The sequence below is a fragment of the Polistes fuscatus genome, unplaced genomic scaffold, assembly GCF_010416935.1.
Source record: "Polistes fuscatus isolate 324 unplaced genomic scaffold, CU_Pfus_HIC Scaffold4, whole genome shotgun sequence".
NCBI lineage: Eukaryota > Metazoa > Arthropoda > Insecta > Hymenoptera > Vespidae > Polistes > Polistes fuscatus.
Window position 1 is genome coordinate 10,812,074 of NW_025113118.1, and position 13,797 is coordinate 10,825,870.

A 13,797-nucleotide genomic window follows, 5' to 3' on the forward strand; every position below is an offset into this window, starting at 1 on the left:
TAACTAGTAATATATTGAAATTTATAGTCGTTTCTTAAGAATATCCAAATGACTAATATGGTTGTTACTGATATAGAGATAATAATGGAGATAAGAGATAATGCTAACACTTCTTTCGATGTTGTATTATAATGGCGATAAAAGTGTTCAAAAGTGGTTGTGCAGCTGTACCTTGTATGATATATAAGTAATATTTTAGTGTCTCATCAATTAAAAAAGTTTATATTTTTTACTTTTATCATGTGGCCTTATTACGAGACTGAAGACTGGAGTGTTTTACCTCCTGAATTCAATCGAAGGTATGTCTGTTTATATTATCGTGTTGTTGATCTATATAAATTTGATTCTTAAAATTCACGTTATATATTGCGTTCTAAATTTTTTATACATATATGTATACCTAAGTATACACGATAAATATTAAAAGTATTATTAAAAAATATTACATTTTATTTTACATTCAATTCCAAGCAAATTTTAATATAATATATTCTAATAAAATATATTTATGTACGTTTAAGTATAAGTATACACGGTTAAATAAACAAATGTAAAAATATAAAAAATATTACATTTTATTACACATCAAGGTTTAATGAAATTTTAATAAAAAGTAGTTTATATTAAAAACACATTATAATTAATTTTTTATTAAGAAAATGTATATTTAATGTTAATAAAATAACAATTATGTGAATATTTATCGATTAAACTACACAATAGTGTATATAGTATATAGTTATCTCTTCTTTAAATAAAATACACGTTCGTATAAGATATTTTTAAAAAAAGAACAAATATATATATATATATATATAAATAATGTATATTCACGTACGATTGTGCAATGACACTTATACAATCGTAGAATACAATCGATAGTAAATTATTTGAAAATTCTGTTCGATACATGAAAAATAAGATAATTATAAAAGCTAATTATCTTATCACAAAAGAGAATGAATCAACCGAGCATAGGACATTAAAATATATCAATTTTTGATGGATTAATTATTTTCGGATCATGCTGCTGAACCCATATAGTATCGTAATATCGGTTACATGTATAAGTAAAACAAAACAATCATGATGAAGATTTAAAAGTGATAATTTAAAAAATTAACACACGTAAAAAAAGAAAACAAATAATAGAAAAGAAAAGAATTAGTTGAGATAACAGTATCGTTGATTCAAGACAATTGTCTGTAAAAATAACGTCAACGAATATTGTCAGATGACGTTGCGTTTGACACGCAATCAAAAGAGACAAATATAGAGTCTATATTAAAGGGGGAGAGATGAACGTATGTGGTATGGTATATAGATGACGAGTGATCCGCCATTTTGATTCTCCTCATACGATAGAGCGCGCGTAGTGCGGGCGATTTTTCGTCGTGTGCTCTACAGGCTGCTCGCTTGTAGAGACGTTCATGTAATTACGATTATGAACGATTATTTACGGACCTGTATTATAAACTAAATAAAAGAGATTCGTTTATCGTAAAGGAAAATTTGTGTTAGAATTTACGATATAACTGTTAAGTGAGAATAATCGTGTACGGTGGTGATTACAAATAAGAGAGAAAAAGATAGAAAGAGAGAGAGAGAGAGAGAGAGAAAGAAAGAAAGAAAGAGAGTGAGAAAGCAAGAAGATAGAGGTAGAAGTAGCATAGAAAGAAAAAGAAAGAGAGAGAGAGAAAGAGAGAGAAAAAGAAAGAGAAAGAAAATCAGGCGCGGCGCACTGTGTGCGAAGTGTATGCGAGGGCGCCCGATTCGTGATACATACCCTACCTGGGAGGCGAGGCATTTCTCTCGCCGTTTTCTCATATACGGAGTTTGCTGCGTGTCGAAAAAAGTGGCCGACACGATAGAAAATTCGAGGACGCGCGGTTCCGTGTCATTTCGTTATCGTACGACTCTCGATCGTTCCCGTGAGAGAACTTCTTTCCACAGTTCAACGTCGATCGGGTATCGTTTATGACAGTTTCTTTTAGGGGGGGGGGGCAAGAAAGATTTTTTGTGTGATGTGTGCGTGATGTGTCTGTTGTGTGTTTGTGAGAGAGAAAGAGAGAGCTTGGATAGATAGATAACTACATATAAAGAAAGAGTGAGAAAGAGAGTTTGAGCAAGTTAACCCTTTACCTTCGATGCAGCCCTTAATAAACGCGAAGAGTAGGCTTTTTATGTAACCGGTTTCTAAGCACACGTTTTGCAATATGCTGCCAAGTTTTACGTCGAGCATGCTTTCGTGGTCAATAGACACGTGAAATTGCGATCGAATAACGTTCAAGGACTCACGGTAGATTCCAATGAGTAGCGCGTTTCATTCTTTATTTTATTAGATTATTTTTCTTCTCGTTTGCTTACGTTAAACCAGTTTATCTTTTGTTTACGATACACTTGTCACTGTAAATTCTACTATGTAATATTGGATTTTAAAATCGACTTTTTTCTTCTTATCTATTTATTTATATATCTTTTTACAATGTGACAGTGTTATGAGAGGTCTGTTTGAAGATGATCATTTCGACTTTTTAAGATTTAAAAAATATTTTTAAATTAGGATCTTATAAATTGTCTATTTTAATAATTAAACAAATTCTTTTTATGTATTATTTTTTTGTATCGTATGATTATATCACAATGTCACATGGAAAGATGTTAATGGAAAGAAATATTGATTCTTTATTGATAGATTTTCTATGCACTACTTATCGAATAACTTTTATATATTATAATCTTAGTTGTATATGATTTAAAATTGTTATTTTTATGGTTTTAAATGAATGGATCATATGTATATGATTGTGAGAGTTTTAACGCTAATGATTTGATGATGTTTTGTATGCGTAAACTAATAGTTTTTTTTTTATATCATCTATATTTATCTTATAATTTGAATGGGTTGCTGTTAGGCAGTTTGATTTTGGTTGTGCTTGTGATTTTATATTTATTAATATTTCTTTTTAATTAAAAACATTTAATGGTTGTCATGATCCATAATATAACTATCGTGTGTCTAATAGGAGGAGAGCAACGTGTTCCCTAATCATCACCAATTCATTTTTACTAGTGACGTCTATTGATTAAATTTCAAAACCAGCCTGTGAAACCATGAATGCCTCAGAACATGGGTAACGTTCTATTCCTAAATTTTTGATAAACAATAAATGATATATACTTTTAAGAGTTCGTTAAGTATTTCGCTTTATAATTTAATATACATAATTGGCAATATCTTCTGTTGTACTTGATTCATTTTAAATATCGAAAGTTATTTTTAAAAAACATTAAGAGATGGGCTTGTTCTTGAAATTAAATATATGAGTACAAGTGTCATTGCATAAACAGAAGGTGAACAGTTACATTTGTGTGCATATAGTAGGTTGGGTGTGTATTCTTTCAGGTTTAACCCAGCCTTTAACATGGCTTCCATAAAACAAGCATTCAATGAGGCAGTAGAAAGAGGTAAGTATTATGTTTATATTTACAATGCCTAAGTATATGCATTCTATTTAAAATATTAACTTTATACTTTGCTTATAAGAGCAAGCTTCTTTAAGTCATACATTTTTTAATAAGCTATAATTGCTTTGCAAATGAAAATATATGATTTTTCAAATTATTTTTGTTATTATGTTTGTATATATTTTTTACATTTATAATGTTATGATTTACATATACATATATATACATAACACAGAATATCTTAGATTATTTTCTTATCCTTATGGGTATACATTCTTTTCTACATTTATTTAATATATTATAAATGCTTTTTATATGCAATATATGCTTATTCATTGTGGTATCTCATGAGAATGACTATCATCATTGCACTTTAACTCATCATAGAGCTGCTAACACAATGCACTGATGTCACATCTATAATTTAAAAGTCTCAACAGTTAGAATGCCGGCACCAACAAGATTGAGAGATTTGATCAGACAAATAAGAGCAGCTCGGACAGCGGCAGAAGAAAGAACAGTAGTAAACAAGGAATGTGCTTATATTCGTTCAACGTTTAGAGAAGAGGACAGTGTTTGGAGATGCCGTAACATCGCTAAACTTTTGTACATTCACATGCTTGGGTCAGTAATAAACATTTGTCTTTTAACTTTTTTCTGACAATATTTATTTATAATTTCAATAACATTATCAATTATATTTTTAGATATCCAGCACATTTTGGACAATTAGAGTGTTTGAAACTTATTGCTTCATCCAGGTTTACAGATAAACGTATAGGCTATTTGGGAGCAATGTTACTATTAGATGAACGACAAGATGTTCATTTATTAATAACAAATTGTTTAAAAACGTGAGAATATTCAAACTGAAATAAGACGTATTATAATTATACATGAAATAATGATAAATGTTACTAATTATTAATTGTTCAATATATAGCGACTTAAATAGTCCTACACAATTCGTAATTGGTTTGGCCCTTTGTACCTTGGGTGCTATTGCATCGCCAGAAATGGCAAGGGACCTTGCTTCTGAAGTTGAAAGACTGATGAAATCACCGAATGCATATATTAGAAAAAAAGCTGCGTTATGCGCTTTTAGAATTATTAGACGTGTACCAGAATTAATGGAAATGTTCTTACCCGCTACTCGAAGTTTAATTACAGAAAAGAACCATGGAGTGTTAATAACTGGTGTTACTCTTATTACTGAAATGTGTGAGAATAGCATTGATACATTGAATCATTTCAAGAAGGTATGTTTATATTTCTAAATACAAATATATTTTAGATAACATAGAAATATAATGTAGTATAAATGAAGAAACAAAGAAGTAACAATAAGTCAATTGTTTAGATACACTTTAGAAAATTAAATGTTTTTTATATATCAACCATTAATAAATGTTGTGAGTAAAATACACATACAATTTTTTATGAAAATGTTTTAAAAATGGAAAAGAATGCAGTCTCATGATAACAAAAATTATATCAATAACTTCATTATATTTAAAAAAAAAAAAGAAGTTTAATTATTTTGTTATTTTATATATGTGTATATATATGTACGAATGAAATTTTCCAAATTGCTTTTGTATATTATAATCTCATAATATAAATATGGTTTTATTTTCTTCAGGAATGCGGCCATCGAGAGGTAAAAGCCATATAAGTGTTTAATGTATATTTGCATGTTATGCTTCATACACAGACTTCATTCTTTTCTTTTACTTTACATGGGATTACAATTATGAATTAAATGGTTAAGGTTCTCTGTTATGCTGCTTGCAATTATACTATTAATAATTGTAAATCTATCTATAGTTGACAAATCTAAATATGTTTCCTTACTATTCCAAATATTTGTTCTTCATTATTTTCTGGATGAAGCTTTAGGTACACATGTATCTTATCTGCTTTCTAAATATACATTTAATCTTTAGCTGGTTAAGGTGGTGCAGAACAATTAGAGCTGTATCATTCTGAATGTATAATCTATTCCAATACCAAAAATGCAACTCAAATTTTTTTTTTGTCCTGATATTTAGTTTAAGAATTTGTTTCAGTATTCTGGTTGAAAGTTAAACATAAGGATTTATATATCCATATGTTTTTAAATATAATAAAAGCATGTTACAAAATATTGTTAAAATAATTTCTTTTATATATAATATTATACTATATATATTTATTATCGTTCTATTTTATTCTTTATAAGCATTAACAATTACAAACAAGTATTTATACTATATTCTTCTACTTACACCTTTTCTTTAATGTGCTTTATTGTTTTGTTTTATCAAGGATAAGTTCCGATGTTTAAAAAATTATGCTATTATTTCAGATTGTGCCAAATCTAGTGAGAATTCTAAAAAATTTAGTACTAGCTGGATATTCTCCTGAGCATGACGTAGCCGGAGTATCTGATCCATTTTTGCAAGTGAAGATCTTACGTCTCCTTAGAATTTTGGGACGTAACGACGTAGATGCATCTGAGGCAATGAATGATATTCTTGCACAAGTTGCTACAAATACAGAAACAAGTAAAAATGTTGGTAATACAATATTATACGAAACTGTTCTCTCAATAATGGATATTAAATCCGAAAGTGGACTTAGAGTATTGGCAGTTAATATCTTAGGTCGATTTTTATTAAATAATGACAAAAATATTCGTTACGTTGCGTTAAATACATTATTGAAAACAGTTTATGTGGATACGAGTGCAGTTCAGAGGCATCGCTCAACAATATTGGTAAGATCTTTAAACGATTAATAGAATTAGGAAGAGAAAAGAAACAATTTTTTTTTTGAAATATTTTTCTCACGTTTCTTTTTTTTCTTTTTTTATTACAGGAGTGTTTAAAAGATCCAGATGTATCAATACGAAGGAGAGCAATGGAACTAAGTTTTGCGCTTGTTAATTCAAGTAATATTAGAAATATGATGAAGGAATTATTACTCTTTTTAGAACGAGCAGATCCTGAATTTAAAGCCCAATGTAGTAGCAACATAGTCATGTCTGCAGAAAGATTTGCACCAAATAAACGTTGGCATCTGGAAACATTATTTAAAGTCCTTGTTGCTGTGCGTACACTGTAATAATAATGACTTTATTAATAGATTATAGAAAATAACGTAATTGAATAGTTATTAATCTTATCCTTATTTATCAGGCTGGCAATTATGTACGAGATGACGTAGTAGCTTGCACAATTCAATTAATCTCAGAAACCCAATCGCAACAAGGTTATGCAGTTAGTGCGCTATGGCGTGCATTAGAAAAGGATACATCTGATAAACAACCATTGGCTCAAGTAGCAACGTGGTGTATCGGAGAGTATGGTGATCTTTTACTTTACGGTCCACCATTGGAAGATGCGGATGCACCAATAAATGTTAGTTGGATATCATCTGTATTTTTGATACATTCAAAATTGTTTCATGCTGATTGATTTTTCTATGTTTTAGTTAACAGAAGATGAAGTTATTGATGTTTATCAAAGATTATTATGGAGTCCACAAAACACAGTTGTTACAAAACAATATACTTTGTTATCCCTTACAAAATTAAGTACAAGATTTCAAAAAGGAAATGAGTAAGTACCATCATTGCATTTGAAAAAATGATAACTTTTTTATTCTATTTATATAATTCAGATAAATTTTATATAAGACTATTTTATATATCTTGTTATATATTTCTTTTTTTATTTTACAGAAAAATTCGACAAATTATAGATACGTTTGGTAGTAATTTGCATATTGAATTGCAACAACGGGGCATTGAATTTTCACAATTGTTTAGAAAATACGATCATTTACGACCTGCTTTACTTGAAAGAATGCCTCCTATGGAGACTGCAAGACCACAAGCAAATGGTATTATTGGTATGGTGAATGGTGAACCAGAACAAGAAGATGAAAAATCAACAGTATTAGAACCATCTGTTACCTCGTCTGATTCAGTATGTACCAAATTAATACTATATAAATATAAATAAAATGTATTAATTGATTGTTGGTAAAAATATATTTATTTATCTTTGACAGAGTGCACTTTTGGATTTGCTTGGAAGTACCGATGTTGGGATGACAATGTCAACAGTTACAACTAAAAATCCACCTCCTCCCACAAGTATAAATAACAACGATCTTTTAGATTTACTTGGTAGTTTGGATATGAATACAGGAGCACCACCATTAGTACTTCCTCAACAATCACAATCAACAACACAAATGTTTAATCCTACGAGTACAACCAACTTCTTGGTAGATGGCCTACTTAATAATTCTTCAATTCAAACTGGTTTGTATTTGTGTTATACAAAGAAATATTATCATCTATGATTATAATGTTAATGATTATTTAAATTAAATTTTTAATTTATAATTGTAGAAATTCCAAGCATGATTGTTTTGGATAAATCTGGACTTAAAATAACTTTTAAAATGGAGAGACCGCCAGATATTACAGATTTATTAATTATAAATATGACGGCACATAATTCTACGAATAATGCATTAAGTGAATTTTTATTTCAAGCTGCAGTTCCTAGGGTATAAAATTTAATATACATATATTTTTATTTATATACATATATGTATAATAATTAATGAATAAATATTCTACACGTTTTAGACATTCCAATTACAAATGCTGCCACCATCAAGTACAGTTATTCCTCCATCAGGTGAAGTGACTCAAGTAATAAGAGTTACAAATATCAATAACGTGAGTTTTATTTTTTTATATTTACAAATATCAGTTATTTCATAAACATTTGAACTGCCTAGAACCATATTAAATTGCCTATTATCATAAAGAAAAATATACATTAACTTTTTCGAAATTATTAAATATGCTTATGAAGTTTTTAAAGTATCTATAAAATTATATCCATTAGTTATATATATTTGACAATAATTTTGTTAAAATTTATTTTGTGTAATTAGGTACCACTAAGAATGAGACTACGAATTTCTTATACTGGATCAGCAGGGCCAATTTTAGAACAAACAGAAGTAAATAATTTTCCCTCATTGGTATCACAGTGACATCCTACTATACAAAAAACAATTGTACATATGCCTGCCTAATAACTAATTAAGTCTGATTATAGACCATATACAACCTCACTTTCTTTTTGAGATAAAGTGAAAATGTGTTGACAAAAAAAAATGTACCAAACATTTTTGTTTTTTTATTCATTGAATGATTGATAAACATCATCAGCACGTGTAGTGCGAATAGTGTTTATTTTATGGCATGTGCATATCGATATTAGTATTTCTTATTGAAAAAGGACATCCCCACCTGCTCACAGGCACAAACCTGTGTTCAATACTAAGCAATATCATAATTATTTTACTTATGTACAGATTACTTATGTATATTACACATTATTAGATATTGTTCGAAATTGTATGTAATATTCTTAAGTTTTCTTTTCATTGAGTATTTTAAAGTATATCATTGGTAGAAAGTTGTTTTGAATCGAGATGACATATTGAATATTTGTTTTCGTTCTATTGTTGATATGCATGCATCATATACTTGTAGATAATCAAAGTAAAAAGAAAACAAAGAAAAGAAAAAAAATAATGCTTGTTTGAGCAGGTGATAACAATATTAATTTCAACATTTTACAAAGAAATATCAAGCATAATTGGTAATTAAATGAATAAAGCAGTAAACATGATGAAAAATAATGTAAAATATCATTCATATTATGGTGCATGTCTATAAAGAAAAAAAAAGGAAAAAAAAGAAGTAATTATAACAATAAATATATCATTGTAAATATTTTCTCTACCAGGACATTATAAGGTAGGAAAATAATATTGGATACAACACTACTCCGTTGATTTGTCAAATTAATGATATTATTGTCTCTTCATTTAATTTCCATATATTAAAGTATTGGATAAACATATTAGAATCTCTCCAATCTATCTCTTTAATAGTATGGATGAATTATGATGATTGTTCTTAAAAGTGTTGTTGTCCTGTTATTATATAATGAACAATTAATCCTTGCTGTAATAATTGATCTTTTCTACTATATTTGTAACAAATGAGAAAAAATTCGATTGCCTTGTAAATAATAGATAGGTGCAGTCATATAGAAGTGATGAGGGTTCATATACAGATGGGATACAAAATGGAATTCTTACAAAATTGGATATAATACAGTTATTAGGATTGTATTATATAGTATTCATTTTTTGTTTTATTTTTTGGATATTCTATTTAAAAGCAAAAACTTTTGTTGCGATTATTTACATACACGTGGTTAAATATGTGCATTATAATATCCCTCATTTGCTATAATAACGTCAAGGGTACAGTGTTTATACAAATTCACAAATGTATTTAGAATATATAGTAACATTGGAGGGCTGAATTCTGGATGTTATATCAAATTGACTTTGATTACAAATATTTCATTATTCTGTGTCGGGAGGAAGGGGGAATAAGTTTCATTAAAATAACACGATCATAATTTACCAGAACTTCAAAAAATTCTTAATCGTTGACAATTAAACTAATAAAGTTATATCAAAAGTTGGATTCATTATTACACAAAAAAACTGTAATTAATACTTAAACAATGATTAGTAGAATGTGAGGAATTGATGACAGTATATAAGAAGTTTTTTATATGTTTTAAATATGTAATATAACTTTTAAAAATATAATTCAAAATTAATTATGCTCCTCGTGTATGATAGAACAATTAGATCGCACTATTGAAATTTGTCAAATAATTCATTTTAAGTCTGCTTTTTAAAATTATAATGTAATTTAAGAATTCGTTTGTCAATATTTCACAAAATTAGATGACAACTGAAAAATAATGAAAAATTTGTTTATACATTTGCACAAAACAAACATTACATTCCTTATCTAATTTATTCAAATTGTGTAAAGTTTTAAGAATTTGTAATTTTAACAAAACTGGGTATTTATCAATGTCTTCAGAGAACGTGTGAAGAAAATTAATCTATTCAAGTAATTTTAAAAGGGGTCTAATTTTTATTTTTTTATCTGTATAAAACTATGCTTGCTATAAAAATAAAAAGTGCAAGGTCTATAAAAATGTATAATACCTACTTAGGAAAATGGCAGTGTGACAGACAAAAATAATTTCATACGTTGGAAAGATTACTTTTCAGTCTTTTATACAATGTAAACTAACAGAAGAATAATGTACTTAATTTTATTAAATTAAATCTAATATTAGTATGTTACAATTTATAGTTTTGTAAGTTTAATAGGCTTAATATATATGGTTAACAAAAATTTAGCACATCCTTAGTTGATTTTTAGTAGAATTAGGCTTCTTTGATCATGCCAGATTTTCATTAATATTATGAAATATTGTTAGATATGTTATTAGTATAATTGTACGCGCATTTTAGCTCCGTCCCTTTATATGTTGTGCGATATGAATGTTTGGAGTGCGAAAGCAGAACAGGTGGGTGTGTTTCTGAGTGGCCTTGTCCTAAAGTCTGTGACACAGTATCAGCCCTTCAGTGGGGTGTGCTCTGCCTACTTGTTCTCTATGCTATATTAGTTTTATAAATATGATTATAAATAAATATAAATATGAATATAAATATATAAATATAAATATAAATATAAATATAAATAAATAAATAAATAAATAAATATATATATATATACACACATATATATATATATATAAATCAATTGTGAAGATATTGAATAATGATAAAGATGCTGTATATATACTTTCTAGCAAATCAAGGTGTGAAAATAAAATGTATTTTTATTCCATTAAGTCTTTAAAATATACGTCTCGTACGTTTGTTTTGAAAACTATCTAAATAGAAAGATTATCTAAAAAAAACAAATAATAACACTTCCTTTATATTTTCTGTATGTTACATATTTGTTTTATAAAAAGATATAAAAAATGATACTTTAAAGACAGAAAAATTGTGTATCTTACAAGTGTTAATTATAACACACATTATTTTTATTACAAATACATTGTTTATCTTAATTAAATTAATTTATTAAAAATTAATATAATAGTGAATGATCAACGAGAATCTGTCATATTAGTTCCAACTTGATTAAATAATTTGTCTTTAATAACTTGAGCCATTAAACCGTGTATAACTTCAATGGTAGTTTTCGAACTGTCGCGTGTTGCTTTAATAAGTTTTTCCACGGTACTACGATCGTGTGGATCTGTTCCACCTAAAACAAATCCTCTTCCAAGCGCAACTTCCGATTGCTCCAATTTATCAGACAAATCAAATATTTGTCCTGTCGTATAATCCGCATTAGTCAATAAACTAGAAGAGCTAAGAGTATTCACCCAATACTTGTTCCATAAGGAGTCCAATAAACGCTTATCTAATAACGATTTAAAATATGATACTTCTAAAGAATAATATTGTTTACAATGTACCCCGAAATCTTCAATTTTATTTAGAGGTATTGTTTGATATTCTGATGGTTCCTCGTTAGCTGGTTTATATCCCTATAGATAAAAAATAATCATAATATAAAATACATTATAGTTTATGACTTCATATAAATTATGTTACATACCTTTGGATAAGTTCTAAATGCTCCTAAGCAAACTTTACCAGCAGAAATAGTTCGCACAGGATCAATTACGATAGCAACAAATGGTTCTTGAAAATTTTGATTAAGCATTTGAGTAGAGACATCGATACCTGATAACCAGCAACCATACCCTGGATGACTATGATACCAGCCAATAGCATTCTCTTGTCTGCCAACCTAAGAAGATATTTTAACATGTCAGGCAAGATCTAATCCAAATGATGACAAAAATATTCTGTTGATTTCACCTGTTTTGCAGCTTCTATATATGCAGTCATATATTCATATGCTTGAGCTTGAGCATTAACCCTTGTTTCTGTTCCTTCAACGGGTAACGCAAAAGAATCCATAACAATCATTGTATTCGCTGCTACTTTTCCAAGTAAAAGACCCATTACCTCTAATGTTCCACCAGAACGCGCATGCATTACCATTTTTAACAACGCCAATGCTGAGATTTTAATGTCTTTGAAAAAATGGGGACTATATTGAGAAAATTCAATATATTAGTACAATTATAAATATAACTTTTTACTCATTATATATTTCTAAAGAATAATATATACTCTAAATTTATAAAAACGATAACATATATTTATATTAAACGTACTCTTTGTCCCATGGCTTAGCTGCCAATATATCTTGTTGTTCTTTTCTATCATATCTGTAGATTTCATCGACTGTACTAATTGTTTCAACGTTATTTGACATTTCCCAAGTTTTTTGGGCGATTGTAGTTTGGTCACTAGACGTACTAGCCATTTTTATTTATTTTCAACAAGCAATAAACTATAACAAATTAAAACAATTAGTTATTTCTCACAATTCATTACAAAATCTTTATAGATTTTATATTCAATTAAATCAATCATGTATATTACATTAACTATTAGATTTTTGTAATAACTTGATTATATAATTAAAACTACAAGATTAATACATATGTAAATGTTATTACAATATGTAAGATATATGAGTTTATCAATCAAATAATAATAAATAATTATTAGAGAATGTAACTTAATCTAAACCAAATTTACAGAAGTATTTAACATGAATGAACATATGACATAAATTTTCAATTAAAAAATATGATTTTTGTATTTCATTAAAAGCTTTTCTTAAAGTTGCTAATAACAATATATTTTATATATTAATTAGAATATTATTAAATCAAAAATCGCGATTATTTTATTATAAAAGCTACTATCGATATTTATCTATTGTCTTTGTTTAGAAGCATATTTGAATTCCTTGTTTTAGCAATGATAAAGGTTATTGTTAATTTAATAATTATCTTATCAACATTAATCTTACAAATCATCTATGAATCATTAGATAGCAATATTATCTAATTATACGTAACTCTTGAAATATAAATAAGATTCATTCAGAGTACTAAAGATAAATCTAAAAGTTAGTTATTGTAATAGTTACTGATAACTTAGGTTAAAGGTACGAAAAATCATAAAATAACATGCCACTAACATCAATGATAATTCTAAAGTAGCAGTAGAGATAATATGTCACGTATTCCCTCATGAGGGATCTCTCCCGGCAATGTTGTTGCGAATAATGACAGCAATCGTGCTACAACAATACGCCCAAATACTGAATGCTAATTGGCCAATCTTATCTCCCACCAATAAACATTCTCAAGCGCCATCTTGTTTATCTTTTTCCCATATATATATTTATCATATATTCTATGTGTTGTA

At 27.9% G+C, this 13,797-nt stretch overlaps 2 protein-coding genes across 8 annotated transcripts; one reads left to right on the forward strand and one right to left on the reverse strand.

Moving 5' to 3' along the window:
• The first annotated feature begins 1,289 nt into the window (after positions 1-1,289).
• On the forward strand, positions 1,290-9,064 carry LOC122521396 (AP-1 complex subunit gamma-1). Of its 7 annotated transcripts, none has more exons than XM_043642098.1 (16): positions 1,290-1,968; positions 3,027-3,134; positions 3,407-3,468; positions 3,909-4,092; positions 4,176-4,322; positions 4,412-4,727; positions 5,111-5,128; positions 5,816-6,226; positions 6,328-6,558; positions 6,648-6,869; positions 6,943-7,070; positions 7,193-7,439; positions 7,525-7,780; positions 7,871-8,031; positions 8,114-8,206; positions 8,428-9,064. In XM_043642098.1, the coding sequence occupies exons 2-16, from the start codon at positions 3,115-3,117 to the stop codon at positions 8,527-8,529; spliced, it is 2,598 nt and encodes an 865-aa protein (XP_043498033.1). In that variant the 5' UTR covers positions 1,290-1,968; positions 3,027-3,114; the 3' UTR covers positions 8,530-9,064. The 7 variants fall into 7 exon arrangements, with proteins under 7 accessions (XP_043498033.1, XP_043498028.1, XP_043498034.1 ...); XM_043642096.1 differs by having other exon boundaries at positions 1,292-1,968; positions 3,900-4,092; XM_043642093.1 differs by lacking the exon at positions 3,027-3,134.
• Positions 9,065-11,437: 2,373 nt separating this feature from the next.
• On the reverse strand, positions 11,438-13,723 carry LOC122521399 (COP9 signalosome complex subunit 5). The gene is made up of 5 exons (XM_043642105.1): positions 13,568-13,723; positions 12,690-12,868; positions 12,328-12,562; positions 12,062-12,256; positions 11,438-11,990 (listed from the first exon to the last, which is right to left on the reverse strand). Exons 2-5 carry the CDS (start codon positions 12,839-12,841, stop codon positions 11,544-11,546), a joined length of 1,029 nt encoding a protein of 342 aa, XP_043498040.1. The 5' UTR covers positions 12,842-12,868; positions 13,568-13,723; the 3' UTR covers positions 11,438-11,543.
• Positions 13,724-13,797: the final 74 nt, after the last annotated feature.

Excerpts from the sequence above, each read along its gene's own strand:
- LOC122521396 (XM_043642092.1), top strand. The coding sequence starts at position 1,757 with ATGCGAGGGCGCCCGATTCGTGATACATACCCTACCTGGGAGGCGAGG. Across the intron at positions 1,969-3,406 it reads CACAGTTCAACGTCGATCGG|GTTTAACCCAGCCTTTAACA; the intron begins GTATCGTTTATG and ends GTATTCTTTCAG. Across the intron at positions 6,559-6,647 it reads TATTTAAAGTCCTTGTTGCT|GCTGGCAATTATGTACGAGA; the intron begins GTGCGTACACTG and ends CTTATTTATCAG.
- LOC122521399 (XM_043642105.1), bottom strand. The coding sequence starts at position 12,841 with ATGGCTAGTACGTCTAGTGACCAAACTACAATCGCCCAAAAAACTTGG. Across the intron at positions 12,563-12,689 it reads GCTAAGCCATGGGACAAAGA|TCCCCATTTTTTCAAAGACA; the intron begins GTACGTTTAATA and ends TTCTCAATATAG. Across the intron at positions 11,991-12,061 it reads CATTTAGAACTTATCCAAAG|GGATATAAACCAGCTAACGA; the intron begins GTATGTAACATA and ends TTTTATCTATAG.